Raw genomic sequence first — 18,427 nt, forward strand, 5'->3', positions numbered from 1 at the left:
AAAAAGTTTCGTTTGTTGTCAATGATGATCACGTGTCGCTACTTAGAGGAAACATAAATAACTTAATGTTGTCATCGTTGGAGGTGAAGTATAAGAAATATTAAAAAAGAGTTAGAAAAAGTCACTTTGATCACGTTTTCTTCTCTTAGGATAGAAAGACTTAATGGATAAAAAGGACTCTAAAATGCTCTTAGCAAGTATTGCCGCCATGTCGTTCGGCAATGTACCACGACTGTCATATATTTCTGTGTTAAAGGAGAGTTGTTTTTAACTAGGTAAAAAGGGTCTACCATCAATTTTCCTATAGCTTGAATTTTGACAGGAAGTTAAGACTTGGCTTTGAACAAACATATGGAAGAAGGAGGTACTTATAATGCAGAGATCAAGCTGTGCTTGCTGTCAATCCACTTGGCGAGTAAGAGACTCTGTGCAAGAGTAGAAGGTCTATTCGTTGTGCCTTTGGCTGCCTTCTTTTCAAAAATGTGGTTAAGTAACAAGTAGTAAGAATTTTTTATAACCATTTCATTTTAATTTTCTGGATTTTAAAATTCACATTTTTTTGTTCATGGCGTCAAAATGTGTTTGAAAACTAGCTTAAACTAGCTTTTTGGATTTAATTTTGTTGCTTATATGCTATTATTCAAGAAAATTATACCCCATTGCATATGCAGAATCAAATCCTAAGAGACTTTCCAGTACCAACTCCTCACATGTGAACATGAAATTATTAGAAAAATAAGTCATCTTAAAAGAAATTTGAGTGTTAACTTTTAAATTGCATTTTAATCAGTTTTTATAAAAAATGTTTAAATAGAAATGAGTTTTTTGAACACTTTTTTTCGAGTCAATCCAAACGGACCCTAAATAACATATCTTTAATTGGTCTTCTTTCGATGCATATACTTAATCGTGTTGTTTATAATACAGAAAATAACTCAAACTATCATCAAAACCAAAATATAAAGACAAAATGTACTTTCATCCTTCATTTATACCACAAACAAATGACCACAGCTGTGATCCACACATTCACACGAGCTTGCACCACCAACTCAAGCCTACATTAGTAGATAATACACCAATTAAGATCTCAAAAGTCGATGGTTCAGTCTCAGTCTCAGCTTTTCAAAGGACTAATGAAGAATCAGGAGTCTATCACTAATTTTGGTTTTCGATGTCACCAATTACCCTTCCCTAGTAAGCAAAAATAGACTCTTACAAGAGAAGGGAGGTGGGAAGGCAATGTTAAAAGAACAAGTTTATCCCCCAAACATTTGAACTACCAATCAAAATAAAATTTGATTAACACTGTGTGTAGAAAGTGCCAAGTCGCAGCATCCTGATCAACATCAACAAGTTGAGAGCAGACAGGCCATAGCGGCTTCTCTAGGAAAGACAGATCATACATGCAACAAGAATAATATTACGTCATAAACTTTTAGAATAACCGTAATCTGCCGATAAAATAAAAATGGACTACCTTTCCAGTTTGAATCTGCACAAACAGAAATACAAAACTTAAAAAGAACACCATTGAAGCAAGCTAGTCATGATTCAAAGTTAACTATACACAGTGAATCCTGGGGTTTGCATCATTCATTTGAAATGGGTTCTGAAGTTGCTGGAACTTTCCTATTCGCCAATGATTCCCTCAGAGTTTTCACTTCATTTCCAAAATCTAGCAGCCTACTATCCAATGAACTAACCTGCTGCAGATGAGCATGAAATACGTCAACAAATTTGTCTTCCAAGGCTTTGAACTTCTTCTCAATAACTATGCGGTTTAGTCTATCTTCCTCTGCCTGCTTCAATCGTATCCTTTCCAGTTCCATGGTGCTTAGAACAAGACCACCAGAACCAGCAACATCTTTGTAGAGTGGTTCGTCAGCTTGTGGGCACCGGGTTCTATAGTCTGCAAATGCTTTGTGCGTTTCCCTCAATGCCCTTCTGTAGCCATCTAATAAATTTCCCATCACATAGAGCTCACGCTCAAGCCGGTAAATATCAGACTGCATCTTCTGTTGCTCCTCAAACTTTGTCTTTCTCAAATGTTCAATAAAGGCCTCTCTCTGCTGCAGCTCGTGAAGCAAGTATTGCTGATTCATGGTGGCCTGCTGATGAACCTGATCTTTCTCTGCGTACATCATCCTTGCTTTATCAAGCCACTGTTGTACGTTATCCATACACTTATCATAGTCAAGTGGACCTTCGCTCCTTAACCTTTTGTTCCCACCATTAAGAGACTGAGCTGGGTTGTCAATATCAGAGTCGATCACTCTCTTGTTGCTATTAACAAAAGGTATGCATCCACCAGAACTCATTCTGCTATCATCTCTGGTTGGAAGAAATTCAGCAGATGAATGACCATGTAATTCAAACTCTGAGTTAAAGTTAATGGGCTCTGTCTCCATTTCTTGAATAAGTTGGCTTGAAGGAAATCCATCAATAGAATTATTCCTTGGCAACAGGCGGAACTCACCTTCCTGATCTTCCTCCTCCTCTTCTTCTTCCTCCTCTTCTTCTTCTTCTTCTTCCTCCTCCTCCTCCTCCTCCTCTTCTTTTCCTTGACCATCCCCTTCTTCTAATTCTGTTTTCTTTTCATCCCCAAAATCAAATTCCTTGAATTCATTTGTATTACACCTCCTGAACAGAAGCTCCGGGGCTCTACCTTTTCCATCCAAAAGCCACTGACCTTGTTCTTCTTGTTCTTGCTCTTGTTCTTCTTCTGCTTTGCTTTCCATTAAATCCATCGTATCCCCAAGACTATCCTTCTCCTTATGAACATCAACTTTCTCAACATTGTCTTGTCCGAGGCTCAATTCAATAGTGTGTTCCTCCAATTTTTTAACCATAGAGTCATCATTCCCTATTATCTTTGGACTCTCATTACAAACCCCATCTTCATCATCCTGTTCTCTGTCCTGTTCCTGTTCTTGCTCTTGCTCCTGCTCTTGCTCCTCTCCCTGCCCAGGTACCTGCTCGACCTCCTCCTTGTGTTCAACCTCTTCGACCTTAGGCGCTTCTTCCTTCAATAAATCTTCCCGTTGTGACTGGATCAGACACTGCAAATGTGAAGCATAGTAACAATTCACCAATTGCGGAGATTGCACCAACTCCTTTTCCACCATAAACCAAATCAAACCAGCCCAATCAACCCGCTCAAAGTTCCCATCCTTGATCACCTTTGTCCAATTCATTATCTCATTGGGCATCATCCAAGTATCTTCGTGTAAAAGCAACCAGTTGGACACAAAATCCTCAATAAAAGCAATCGATTCCTCAGATGCAATAGGATCTTCCTCACCATTCTCCACTACCGTCGCTTTCTTCACCGGCAACCCCAAGGCACGAGCCAAATCAGCCCGATTCACCCTGATTCTATTCCCATTAACATAACTACACCTCTGGTTGTTGTTAAAATTCGCAACCAATTGCATGAGAAGATCTTGTCGCAAAGGCCTATCAAACTTAATATGAACAAAATCCCACAACCCCAATCGCTTCAAAAGCCTCTCATGACTAGAGAAATCAAGATTTTTAGCAGGAACAAAGGGAATGGGTTTGAAAGTATCAACCAGAATCTCAAGCTTCTTCTGAGATTTCTCCTGGAGAAATCTCCGTTTCATCCAAAACTTCTTCCGCTTCGGAACCCGTCGAGAAACACAGGCGGAAGAAACCAACGCGTTAACATCGGCGATTCGAGGAGAAAGAGCAGGAGACTCACCTTGGTCACTGGGATCATGATCGTTATTGAAATTTTCATTGAGTTGGAGTTCTGAATCTTGCGGGTCCGCTTGTGGGGAGTTTTGTTGGGGATCGGGTGGTTCTAGGGTTAGGGTTTCAGAAGTTTGAGGCGGATCGGACTGGTTCTGTTCTTCTTCTACTGCTGCTTCCACCACTCCTTCTCCCGGTTGTTGCTGGTCCATGGAATCGGGGTTTTGAACAGGAGACATTGGATCTTCTTCTTCTTGGTCTTCAGAGTGAGGGTGCGAAGGAGAAAGAGCGGGAATCGCCATGGGAATTGATCTATAAAAAAGGCAAATTGGGATGAACACAAGAATCGAGGTCAATACACTCTGACACAAGGGAACTGATTAATCCATTAAATTAAACGGGAGTAATACTAATAGACTCACAACGGAAGTCTTTCCTTTCACGTTCACCTCTTAATTTTTAAAATTATAAATTTAATGATATTTCCAAAAATAGAAAAATAAGAGAACTATTGACATTTTTTCTATAAAAATTTCCCTAAATTTAACTTATTATTAACTCTTAGTTATGAGACTTACTTAACTTTAAAAACTAAACTAAGTCATTGGATCTTTTATATAGCAGTTATCAATGATAGCTATATAGGTAAATGATTAGAAGCCCACACGCAACCCACCCTTTCGCGCTTCTTCTTTCAGTTTTCTCAAATTGAAAGCTATCACTGATAGCATCTATCAGTGGTTGCAACTGATAACAACTATCGGTGATAGTCACAGATAATCACTTAGAGCTACTAGTAGCTACTCTCATTGATGGTTGCTATTAGTGATAGCTTTTGATTTGAGAAATATTAATACAACTTTGAAATAGTAATACTCCTTTCAATTTGCTATCAGTTATCAATGGCATACACATTGATCAATTGGAATCAAACTTAAAATATTAACATCTAAGACTATCAGTGGATATCAATGATAGATTTTTATAAGTAGTTATCAACTTTTGAAAGGAAACTATCATCTTTCAAAAATTAACATTTAAAGTTGTAAGTGATAGAAGTCTATCAGTGAGGGGTCTATAAGTGACCATCTCTGGTATTTACCTAAGTCATATCACCAATATCATTAATATCATTCATAATTGATATATACCTAAATCATATAACCGATATACGAATACACTGATAGTTGTGGCTATCATTGATAGCTTCTATTAGTGGTCATCACAGGTAGCTTTTAGCAGTGGCTATCAATGATAGACTTTCACTAAATGGAATTGACTTTTATATCATTGTTTTAATCGGTATAGGGATTGTTGGATTTGATACTCTAAATCTCGTAGGGTCCTATAGTTTGTAAATGTTATGTACAAACTCATTGTTTATTTAGTAAAATATATGATATTTTATTTCATGATTATCTCATAACTTAAACATGTATGTAGAGACATACAGATGAATTATGTTTTAAGTGATAACCTAAATGGTCTGTAGTAGATGGATAAGTTGGAACATCGTTCAAAGGTATGCCTATTTGTAGATTATCCTAAAAAGACAAAAGGTAGTTTCTTTTATGATCCTCAGGAAGATAAAGTATTTGTATCGACAAATGCAACTTTTCTAGAGGAAGACGACATCAAGAATCACCAACCTTGCAGTAGGCTAGTAATAAATGAAATGACTAGAGAAATGACAAATCATCAATAAGAGTTGTAGATCGCGTAGGTCCATCAACAAGAGTTGTTGATAAACTAGTACTCCACGTCCTTATCAAGAGTTGAGAATGCCTCAACGTAGTGGGAGGGTTGTGTAATAACCTGACCGATATATAGGTTTAACTGAAACTCAAGTCATCATACCTGATGATGGCTTAGAGGATTCATTAACTTTCAAACAAGCAATGGAAGATGTGGATAAAGAATAGTGGGTTGAAGCCATGGATCTTGAAATGGAGTGATTGTACTTCAATTCAATCAGGGATCTTGTAGATCAACCAGAAGGGGTAAAACCGATCGATTGTAAGTAGATCTACAAGAGAAAACGAGACCAAGCTAGAAAGGTACAGACCCACAAAGCTAAGCTTGTGGCAAAAGAGTTTACCCAAAGAGAGGGGGTGGACTATGGAGAAACCTTCTCTCCGGTTATCATGATAAAGTCTATTAGAATACTCTTGTCTATAGCTGCATTTTATGATACAGAAATCCGGCAAATAGATGTCAAAACAACCTTCCTAAATGGCTATCTTAAGGAGAGTATCTATATGTCTCAACCAAAACGATTTATTGAACGGAGTCAAGAGAAAAAAGTTTGTAAGCTTAACTGATTCATTTATGGATTGAAACAAGTGTATGGATCCTGGAATATAAGATTTGACACTGGGATCAAATCTTATGACTTTGACTAAAATGTTGACGAACCTTATGTCTACAAGAAATAATTACAAAATTGTTGCTTTTCTGGTTCTATATGTTGATGATATTCTACTCTTAGGAAATGAAGTAAAATTTCTAGCTTACATCAAGAGATGGTTTCCTACGCAATTCCAAATGAAAGATTTGGGTGAAGCGCAGTATGTTCTTGGGATCCAAATAATTCTGAACTGAAAGAACAAAATTTTAGCATTATCTTAGACATCTTATATAAACAAGATGTTGTCTAGATATAAAATGCAAAATTCTAAGAAATGAATGCTGTCTTTCAGACATAGAGTTCATCTGTCTAAAGAACAAAGTCCTAAGACACCTCAAGATGTTGAGGTTATGAAACAAATTCCATATGCATTAGGAGTAGGAAGCGTAACATATGTGTACTCGTCCCGACATATGATATGCAATCGGAATAGTCAACAGATTTCAGTCCAATCTAGGATATGATCATTGGACTTCCGTTAAGAACATTCTCAAGTATCTTTGAAGAACGAGGAATTATATGCTCGTGTATGGTGCTAAAGATCTGATCCTTACTGGATATACTGATTCTAACTTCCAAACCAATATTGATTCAAGGAAATCAACTTCGGGGTCAGTATTCACTTTGAATGGAGGAGCAGTAGTGTGGAGGAGTATCAAACAAAGTTGTATTCCCGACTCCACAATGGAAGCTGAGTATGTAGCTACAAGTGAAGCAGTAAAAGAAGTAGCAAAAGAAGCAGTATGGCTCATAAAGTTCCTGGCTGACTTGGAAGTGGTTCCAAATATGCACCTGTCAGTCACTTTATACTGTGATAACAGTAGAGTAGTTGCAAACTCAAAGGAACCTCGAAGCCATAAACGTGGAAAGCACATCAAACGAAAGTACCATCTCATCAGGGAGATTGTACATAAAGAAGACGTGATTGTCACACAGATAGCCTCACAAGATAACTTAACTGATCTATTTACAAAGACCCTCCCGGCTAAAGTGTTCGAGGGTCACCTAGTGGGACTAAGACTACGAGATACTTTTTACTAGGGCAAGTGGGGGAAACAATGGGTATTTGTTCTTTTTGTTTTCTCTCATTGAACTCAACATTGTATATATTTATCCATTGGAGTTTTAGTCTAAATGGGAGTTTGTTGGGTTGTATGTCCTAAAACTTGCAGTTTGTAGAGTTAAACATTTTCTATCATCAATAAAAATATTATTCAACATTTCTTCAATAAAGTTGTTATTAAATCTGTAAATTGCACTTGTAAAGACGAAATCCAATAAACTAAGATCGATGGATATTATATGAATACTTGAACTTTATGTGGAGACATAAAAATGGATCAGGTTCGAGTAAATAGTCAAAATGATCTATAGTAGACAAATAAGGTTGGGTGCCTTAATCTGGTAATACTATCAGATGCGGCCAACTCTATAGTTGTTACAATTTGTTGTAAGGTGCTACAAACGAAGTGATCCTGATTCGTTCATGTATTAATATGAGGAGTGGGGGCGTCCTATGCAATGAGTTTGCGTAAGATCGAACCAAGAAATAAGTCACTCTTACTTTATAACATCGTTTACTGTTTAAGATTGACTATTTTGCTTAGATGACATAAGTAACTCGATCTTAATCCTGAGCTAACTATGAACTCCTGTTTATTCGGGATTATTCTTAGATTTGCATAGATGAGGCAGTGCCAGCTCAATAAGCCTCCCATTTTAAGGGTAAAACCGGGTAGATAGCTGGGGACATAGGGTGCAAGACGGAATTCATGCCTACCCAATTGAGGGATAAGAGAAAGGTTGTTTTTAAGTACTGAACCCAGGTATTGAACAAGGGGCCTCACCCTTTCATTGGCCCGAGAGGGATCGAGTTTAGTGATTGGATAAAAAACCAATTGTTCATTAGAGGATTGGTGGAACTTAAGGAGCAAGATATAATATTGGGGGTAAAACAACATATTGACTCAACCGTTATTATGAACAACCTGTAAATGATCGACTTACTGATTATGGTTAAAACAAGTGGATTCAGATATATCTACATTGAGAAGAGTGCAATTATTGAGCTATGGTGGTGTGACTTGATAGTTAGCGAATACTGGTTAATTTGGTCTAAAGAATTTTAGCCAATTAATCTTAAATTGTTGGAGCTCGTCCATAAGGTCTCTCTACTAGCTCGTAATGAACACCTTGAATTAATGAACTGAGTGAATTTGGAATGATATCAATTTGAATTGTACAAATTGCATTTTCAAATTGAAGTTAGGGTTTGAATTTGAATAAGTTCAAATTAAAAAAATTAGGGTTTGCATAATTATATTCGATATAATTATTTAACGTTTAATTTAGCAAAATTAAACGAAATTGGAGAGTTAATAATATTTAATATTGATATAAATATTAATTATATGAATATGATTCATGTTTAAAATTAGGTGTGTGATTAATTTAATATTTGATATTAAGTTATTATTTAATTAATTAAATATGTTTAATTAATTAAAAATAAATTAATTTTCAATTTCAATTCTATTTTAGAAATTGGTTTTTGAAAATTTTGGATTTAATTAATTGTGAATTAATTAAATTAAGTCTTAATTAATTTTAGAATTAATTAAAGTTAATTGAAATGGAAATTCAATTCTAGTGGGATCTTCCCACATTTAGAGAAGTAGCAGGTGTTCCTCTTTTAAACACACACATTTTCCACTTAAATCATGCAATTGAAGCTGGCATAATCTTTGTTCAGTGGTGTTTGCATGAAAAAAGTTCATAGAACTCTTCAATTTTTAAAGTTTGGGGAGAGATTTTGGCAGAAAAATTGTTTTCTTCTAAAGAACATTATCTTCCCTAAAAACCCTCTGATATCCTTCACCAGATTCACTTCAATTTGGAAGTCCACCACTTAAAGTTTGTAAACTTTGTACACATTGTTATGAATAAAGTAAGAGTAAATTTATTTGCATTTACTCATATCCAAAATTTATTTGCATTTACTCATATCCAATAAACAAAAATCCATGGTTATTGTATGTACACTTAAGCATGTATATGAGATATACAAGTGGATCATGCCTTAAGTAATAACCTAAAAGGTCTATAGTATAAGGATATAGGAGGGATACCTTATCATGGTGACACTACGGATACGACCTGCTTTGTAGAGGTTTACAAGTGTCGTGAACTACTATAGATGGTCTGATCCTGACCATTCATGTGGAGACATGCGAGCAGGGGTGTCCTATACAAATAGTTTATATAAGATCGAACCACGAGATGATTCGTCTCTATATATAATGTCGTTGATAATTGAGAATTACATCTCACTTAAACGACCATAGGTGACATGACCTTAATCCTGAATGTTTTGGGAACTTCTGCCTTTGAGGGCGGTCCTTTGATTAGTATGGGTGAGAGTGGCCAGCTTGCCAACTCAACAAGCCTACCTTTTGGGGATTTGTCTGATTGGGGAGTTGGGAACTCAGTTACACAAGATGAAATTCACTCTTTCCCCAAAGCAGGGGTAAGTAGATAGATGACTCCCTTAAGGGCTGATTCCGGGACTTGAACATAATGGTCACATCCTCTCTTTGGAAGAGAGGACCAGTCATAGTAGGACTATGACTTATTGTTCATTAGAGGAATCAGTGGTATTTAAGGAGTTAGATGTAACTATAGGGGCAAAATGGTAAATTGGCCCAACTATACTTACGAGCGATCTGTGAAGGGTTATTGCACTGTTGATTGGTTGATATGGACATAAAAATATATCTATAGTGAGAAGAGTGCAACTGTTGGTCTTTAGTGGAGTGCTCGATAGTTAACGGATAGTGGATCTCGTGACTAAAGAGTTTAGTCAGTTATTCACGTACCGTTGGAGCTTCAAGCTATAGGTTCATAAGGTCCTCTTGGTAGCTCAATGGATTCAAGTTGAGAATAAGTTCTTGGAATTAGTTTGAAGTGTTCAAATTAACAAGAGGAAATTCGATTATATATGATATAATCGGTGTGATGTATGAGATACATCAAGTGGAGTATTAATGTAAATATGATTTACATTAAGTACCATAAAATAGAAAAAGAACTATGGTTTATATGTTTCATGAGATGAAATATTAAAACTATAGGTTATAAATATAATATGATAAGTTGGTTATCATATTTATTTATAATAAATTAATTATATGATAATTAAATCTTTTTCTCTAATAACCGATTGAGTGGGAGGTTATTGATGGTTTTATGGTGACTGTGAGATAAAAAGGAAAAATGTTTTCCTAAATTTAGAGAGTTGCTTCATTCGGAAAGAACTCACGGATAAGCTATTAAGTGAAAGAGTTTCACTAAGCAATAGCTGGCAGAGACTAAACGATCGTGCAACTTTGACTATATGATAGTTGTTCAGTTGATCGTAGCTAAACGAACCAGTGACATAGTCTATGCAATAGGCTGCCATTTACTACACGATCGAGCACATCATCTATACGATAGACAACATCTTATCTCTCACTTGCTCGATTGTCTACTCGATCGTAGTCCTCTAGTCTCTTCCTCAAGCCAAGATCATATAGAACCCACAACTCCTGGATTCTCACATCGAAAATACCAAGGTAACCATTGTGGTGGTGTCCTCACTCAGTTCGTGGATCGAGTTAGACTCGATTAGTTCGAGGAGCTGTTGGCCGTTCGTTGTGTTGATTCTGTGTAGTAAATGGCAGCCTATTGCATAGACTATGTCACTGGTTCGTTTTAGCTACGATCAACTGAACAACTATCATATAGTCAAAGTTGCACGATCGTTTAGTCTCTGCCAGCTATTGCTTAGTGAAACTCTTTCACTTAATAGCTTATCCGTGAGTTCTTTCCGAATGAAGCAACTCTCTAAATTAGGAAAACATTTTTCCTTTTTATCTCACAGTCACCATAAAACCATCAATAACCTCCCACTCAATCGGTTATTAGAGAAAAGATTTAATTATCATATAATTAATTTATTATAAATAAATATGATAACCAACTTATCATATTATATTTATAACCTATAGTTTTAATATTCATCTCATGAAACATATAAACCATAGTTCTTTTTCTATTTTATGGTACTTAATGTAAATCATATTTACATTAATACTCCACTTGATGTATCTCATACATCACACCGATTATAATCATATATATCGAATTTCCTCTTGTTAATTTGAACACTTCAAACTAATTCCAAGAACTTATTCTCAACTTGAATCCATTGAGCTACCAAGAGGACCTTATGAACCTATAGCTTGAAGCTCCAACGGTACGTGAATAACTGACTAAACTCTTTAGTCACGAGATCCACTATCCGTAACTATCGAGCACTCCACTAAAGACCAACAGTTGCACTCTTCTCACTATAGATATATTTTTATGTCCATATCAACCAATCAACAGTGCAATAACCCTTCACAGATCGCTCGTAAGTATAGTTGGGCAATTTACCATTTTTGCCCCTATAGTTACATCTAACCCTTAAATACCACTGATTCCTCTAATGAACAATAAGTCATAGTCCTACTATGACTGGTCCTCTCTTCCAAAGAGAGGATGTGACATTATGTTCAAGTCCCGGAATCAGCCCTTAAGGGAGTCATCTATCTACTTACCCCTGCTTTGGGAAAGAGTGAATTTCATCTTGTGTAACTGAGTTCCCAACTCCCCAATCAGACAAATCCCCAAAAGGTAGGCTTGTTGAGTTGGCAAGCTGGCCACTCTCACCCATACTAATCAAAGGACCGCCCTCAAAGGCAGAAGTTCCCAAAACATTCAGGATTAAGGTCATGTCACCTATGGTCGTTTAAGTGAGATGTAATTCTCATTATCAACGACATTATATATAGAGACGAATCATCTCGTGGTTCGATCTTATATAAACTATTTGTATAGGACACCCCTGCTCGCATGTCTCCACATGAATGGTCAGGATCAGACCATCTATAGTAGTTCACGACACTTGTAAACCTCTACAAAAGCAGGTCGTATCCGTAGTGTCACCATGATAAGGTATCCCTCCTATATCCTTATACTATAGACCTTTTAGGTTATTACTTAAGGCATGATCCACTTGTATATCTCATATTACATGCTTAAGTGTATACAATAACCATGGATTTTTGTTTATTGGATATGAGTAAATGCAAATAAATTTTGGATATGAGTAAATGCAAATAAATTTACTCTTACTTTATTCATAACAATGTGTACAAAGTTTACAAACTTTAAGTGGTGGACTTCCAAATTGAAGTGAATCTGGTGAAGGATATCAGAGGGTTTTTAGGAAGATAATGTTCTTTTAGAAGAAAAAACATTTTTCTGCCAAAATCTCTCCCCAAACTTTAAAAATTGAAGAGTTCTATGAACTTTTTTCATGCAAACACCACTGAACAAAGATTATGCCAGCTTCAATTGCATGATTTAAGTGGAAAATGTGTGTGTTTAAAAGAGGAACACCTGCTACTTCTCTAAATGTGGGAAGATCCCACTAGAATTGAATTTCCATTTCAATTAACTTTAATTAATTCTAAAATTAATTAAGACTTAATTTAATTAATTCACAATTAATTAAATCCAAAATTTTCAAAAACCAATTTCTAAAATGAATTGAAATTGAAAATTAATTTATTTTTAATTAATTAAACATATTTAATTAATTAAATAATAACTTAATATCAAATATTAAATTAATCACACACCTAATTTTAAACATGAATCATATCATATAATTAATATTATATCAATATTAAATATTATTAACTCTTCCAATTTCGTTTAATTTTGCTAAATTAAACGTTAAAATATATTCGAATATAATTATGCAAACCCTAATTTTTTTAATTTGAACTTATTCAAATTCAAACCCTAACTTCAATTTGAAAATGCAATTTGTACAATTCAAATTGATATCATTCCAAATTCACTCAGTTCATTAATTCAAGGTGTTCATTACGAGCTAGTAGAGAGACCTTATGGACGAGCTCCAACAATTTAAGATTAATTGGCTAAAATTCTTTAGACCAAATTAACCAGTATTCGCTAACTATCAAGTCACACCACCATAGCTCAATAATTGCACTCTTCTCAATGTAGATATATCTGAATCCACTTGTTTTAACCATAATCAGTAAGTCGATCATTACAGGTTGTTCATAATAACGGTTGAGTCAATATGTTGTTTTACCCCCAATATTATATCTTGCTCCTTAAGTTCCACCAATCCTCTAATGAACAATTGGTTTTTATCCAATCACTAAACTCGATCCCTCTCGGGCCAATGAAAGGGTGAGGCCCTTGTTCAATACCTGGGTTCAGTACTTAAAAACAACCTTTCTCTTATCCTCAATTGGGTAGGCATGAATTCCGTCTTGCACCCTATGTCCCCAGCTATCTACCCGGTTTTACCCTTAAAATGGGAGGCTTATTGAGCTGGCACTGCCTCATCTATGCAAATCTAAGAATAATCCCGAATAAACAGGAGTTCATAGTTAGCTCAGGATTAAGATCGGATTACTTATGTCATCTAAGCAAAATAGTCAATCTAAACAGTAAACGATGTTATAAAGTAAGAGTGACTTATTTCTTGGTTCGATCTTACGCAAACTCATTGCATAGGAGCCCCCACTCCTCATATTTATACATGAACGAATCAGGATCACTTCGTTTGTAGCACCTTACAACAAATTGTAACAACTATAGAGTTGGCCGCATCTGATAGTATTACCAGATTAAGGCACCCAACCTTATTTGTCTACTATAGATCATTTTGACTATTTACTCGAACCTGATCCATTTTTATGTCTTCCACATAAAGTTCAAGTATTCATATAATATCCATCGATCTTAGTTTATTGGATTTCGTCTTTACAAGTGCAATTTACAGATTTAATAACAACTTTATTGAAGAAATGTTGAATAATATTTTTATTGATGATAGAAAATGTTTAACTCTACAAACTGCAAGTTTTAGGACATACAACCAACAAAACTCCCATTTAGACTAAAACTCCAATGGATAAAATATATACAATGTTGAGTTCAATGAGAGAAAACAAAAAGAACAAATACCCATTGTTTCCCCCACTTGCCCTAGTAAAAAGTATCTCGTAGTCTTAGTCCACTAGGTGACCTCGAACACTTTAGCCGGGAGGGTCTTTTGTAAATAGATCAGTTAAGTTATCTTGTGAGGCTATCTGTGTGACAATCACGTTCTTCTATGTACAATCTCCCTGATGAGATGGTACTTTCGTTTGATGTGCTTTCCACGTTTATGGCTTCGAGGTTCCTTTGAGTTTGCAACTACTCTACTGTTATCACAGTATAAAGTGACTGACAGGTGCATATTTGGAACCACTTCCAAGTCAGCAGGAACTTTATGAGCCATACTGCTTCTTTTGCTACTTCTTTTACTGCTTCACTTGTAGCTACATACTCAGCTTCCATTGTGGAGTCGGGAATACAACTTTGTTTGATACTCCTCCACACTACTGCTCCTCCATTCAAAGTGAATACTGACCCCGAAGTTGATTTCCTTGAATCAATATTGGTTTGGAATTAGAATCAGTATATCCAGTAAGGATCAGATCTTTAGCACCATACACGAGCATATAATTCCTCGTTCTTCAAAGATACTTGAGAATGTTCTTAACGGAAGTCCAATGATCATATCCTAGATTGGACTGAAATCTGTTGACTATTCCGATTGCATATCATATGTCGGGACGAGTACACATATGTTACGCTTCCTACTCCTAATGCATATGGAATTTGTTTCATAACCTCAACATCTTGAGGTGTCTTAGGACTTTGTTTTTAGACAGATGAACTCTATGTCTGAAAGACAGCATTCATTTCTTAGAATTTTGCATTTTATATCTAGACAACATCTTGTTTATATAAGATGTCTAAGATAATGCTAAAATTTTGTTCTTTCAGTTCAGAATTATTTGGATCCCAAGAACATACTGCGCTTCACCCAAATCTTTCATTTGGAATTGCGAGGAAACCATCTCTGATGTAAGCTAGAAATTTTACTTCATTTCCTAAGAGTAGAATATCATCAACATATAGAACCAGAAAAGCAACAATTTTGTATTATTTCTTGTAGACATAAGGTTCGTCAACATTTTAGTCAAAGTCATAAGATTTGATCCCAGTGGTCAAATCTATATTCCAGGATCCATACACTTGTTTCAATCCATAAATAATCAGTAAGCTTACAAACTTTTTTCTCTTGACTCCGTTCAATAAATCGTTTGGTTGAGACTATTAGATACTCTCCTCTAAGATAGCCATTTAGGAAGGTTGTTTTGACATCTATTTGCCGGATTTCTGTATCATAAAATGCAGCTATAGACAGAGTATTCTAATAGATAGACTTATCATGATAACCGGAGAGAAGGTTTCTCCATAGTCCACCCCTCTCTTTGGGTAAACTCTTTTCCAAGCTTAGCTTTGTGGGTCTGTACCTTCTAGCTTGGTCTCGTTTTCTCTTGTAATCTACTTACAATCGATCGGTTTTACCCCTTCTGGTTGATCTACAAGATCCCCGAATTGAATTGAAGTACATCATCCATTTCAATCCATGGCTTCAACCCACTATTCTTTATCCACATCTTCCTTGCTTGTTTGAAAGTTAATGAATCCTCTAAGCATCATCAGGTATGATGACTTGAGTCTAAACCTATGATACGGTCTCAGTTATTACACAACCTCCCACACGTTGAGGCATTCTCAACTCTTTAAGGACGTGGAGTACTAGTTTATCAACAACTCTTGTTGATGGACCTACGCGATCTACAACTCTTATTGATGATTTGTCATTTCTCTAGTCATTTCATTTATTACTAGCCTACTGCAAGTTGGTGATTCTTGATGTCGTCTTCCTCTAGAAAGTTGCATTTGTCGATACAAATACTTTATCTTCCTGAGGATCATAAAAGAAACTACCTTTTGTCTTTTTAGGATAATCTACAAATAGGCATTACCTTTGAACGAATGTTCCAACTTATCCATCTACTACAGACCATTTAGGTTATCACTTAAAACATAATTCATCTGTATGTCTCTACATACATGTTTAAGTTATGAGATAATCATGAAATAAAATATCATATATTTTACTAAATAAACAATGAGTTTGTACATAACATTTACAAACTATAGGACCCTACGAGATTTAGAGTATCAAATCCAACAATCCCTATACCGATTAAAACAATGATATAAAAGTCAATTCCATTTAGTGAAAGTCTATATTGATAGCCACTGCTAAAGCTACCTGTGATGACCACTAATAGAAGCTATCAATGATAGCCACACATATCAGTGTATTCGTATATCGGTTATATGATTTAGGTATATATCATATATGAATGATATTAATGATATTGGTGATATGACTTAGGTAAATACCAGAGATGGTCACTTATAGACCCCTCACTGATAGACTTCTATTCACTTACAACTTAAATGTTAATTTTTGAAGATGATAGTTTCCTTTCAAAGTTGATAACTAACTTATAAAAATCTATCATTGATATCCACTGATAGTCTTAGATGTTAATATTTTAAGTTTGATTCCAATTGATCAATGTGTATGCCATTGATAACTGATAGCAAATGAAAGGAGTATTACTATTTCAAAGTTGTATATAATATTTCTCAATCAAAAGCTATCACTAATAGAACATCAATGAGAGTAGCTAAGTAAGCTCTAAGTGATTATCTGTGACTATCACGATAGTTGTTACAGATTGCAACCACTGATAGATGCTATCAGTGATAGCTTTTCAATTTGAAAAAACTGAAAGAAGAAGCGCGAAAGGGTGGGTTGCGTGTGGGCTTCTAATCATTTACCTATATAGCTATCATTGATAACTGCTATATAAAGATCCAATGACTTAGTTAGTTTTAAAAGTTAAGTAAGTCTCATAACTAAGAGTTTAATAATAAGTTAAATTTAGGGAAATTTTTATAGAAAAAATGTCAATAGTTCTCTTATTTTCTATTTTTGGAAATATCATTAAATTTATAATTTTAAAATTAAGAGGTGAACGTGAAAGGAAAGACTTCCGTTGTGAGTCTATTAGTATTACTCCCGTTTAATTTTAATGGATAATCAGTTCCTTGTGTCAGAGTGTATTGACCTCGATTCTTGTGTTCATCCCAATTTGCCTTTTTATAGATCAATTCCCATGGCGATTCCCGCTCTTTCTCCTTCGCACCCTCACTCTGAAGACCAGAAGAAGAAGATCCAATGTCTCCTGTTCAAAACCCCGATTCCATGGACCAGCAACAACCGGAGAAGGAGTGGTGGAAGCAGCAGTAGAAGAGAACAGAACCAGTCCGATCCGCCTCAAACTTCTGAAACCCTAACCTAGAACCACCCGATCCCCAACAAAACTCCCCACAGCGGACCCGCAAGATTCAGAACTCCAACTCAATGAAAATTTCAATAACGATCATGATCCCATGACCAAGGTGAGGTCTCCTTGCTCTTTTCTCCTCGAATCGCCGATGTTAACGCGTTGGTTTCTTCCGCCTGTGTTTCTCGACGGGTTCCGAAGCGGAAGAAGTTTTGGATGAAACGGAGATTTCTCCAGGAGAAATCTCAGAAGAAGCTTGAGATTCTGGTTGATACTTTCAAACCCATTCCCTTTGTTCCTGCTAAAAATCTTGATTTCTCTAGTCATGAGAGGCTTTTGAAGCGATTGGGTTGTGGATTTTGTTCATATTAAGTTTGATAGGCCTTTGCGACAAGATCTTCTCATGCAATTGGTTGCGAATTTTAACAACAACCAGAGGTGTAGTTATGTTAATGGGAATAGAATCAGGGTGAATCGGGCTGATTTGGCTCGTGCCTTGGGGTTGCCGGTGAAGAAAGCGAGCGTAGTGGAGAATGGTGAGGAAGATCCTATTCATCTGAGGAATCGATTTGTTTTATTGAGGATTTTGTGTCAACTTGGTTGCTTTTTACACGAAGATACTTGGATGATGCCCAATGATAATGAATTGGACAAAGGTGATCAAGGATGGGAACTTTTTTGAGCGGGTTGATTGGGCTGGTTTGATTTGGTTATTGGTGGAAAAGGAGTTGGTGCAATCTCCGCAATTGGTGAATTGTTACTATGCTTCACATTTGCAGTGTCTGATCCAGTCACAAACGGGAAGATTATTGAAGGAAGAAGCCGCCTAAGTCGAAGAGGTTTGAACACAAGAGGAGGTCGAGCAGGTACCTGGCAGGGAGAGGAGCAAGCAGGAGCAAGAGCAAGAACA

The 18,427-nt window shown here is 36.0% G+C and overlaps 1 protein-coding gene across 1 annotated transcript; it reads right to left on the reverse strand.

The window, feature by feature from the left end:
* Positions 1–1,403: 1,403 nt before the first annotated feature.
* On the reverse strand, positions 1,404–4,110 carry LOC120088193. Its single transcript, XM_039045311.1, has one exon. The coding sequence runs from the start codon at positions 4,014–4,016 to the stop codon at positions 1,593–1,595; it is 2,424 nt and encodes an 807-aa protein (XP_038901239.1). The 5' UTR covers positions 4,017–4,110; the 3' UTR covers positions 1,404–1,592.
* Between the last annotated feature and the right edge of the window lie 14,317 nt (positions 4,111–18,427).

The sequence above is a fragment of the Benincasa hispida genome, chromosome 10, assembly GCF_009727055.1.
Source record: "Benincasa hispida cultivar B227 chromosome 10, ASM972705v1, whole genome shotgun sequence".
NCBI lineage: Eukaryota > Viridiplantae > Streptophyta > Magnoliopsida > Cucurbitales > Cucurbitaceae > Benincasa > Benincasa hispida.

Coding starts and splice junctions, on each gene's coding strand:
- LOC120088193 (XM_039045311.1), bottom strand. CDS start 4,016: ATGGCGATTCCCGCTCTTTCTCCTTCGCACCCTCACTCTGAAGACCAA.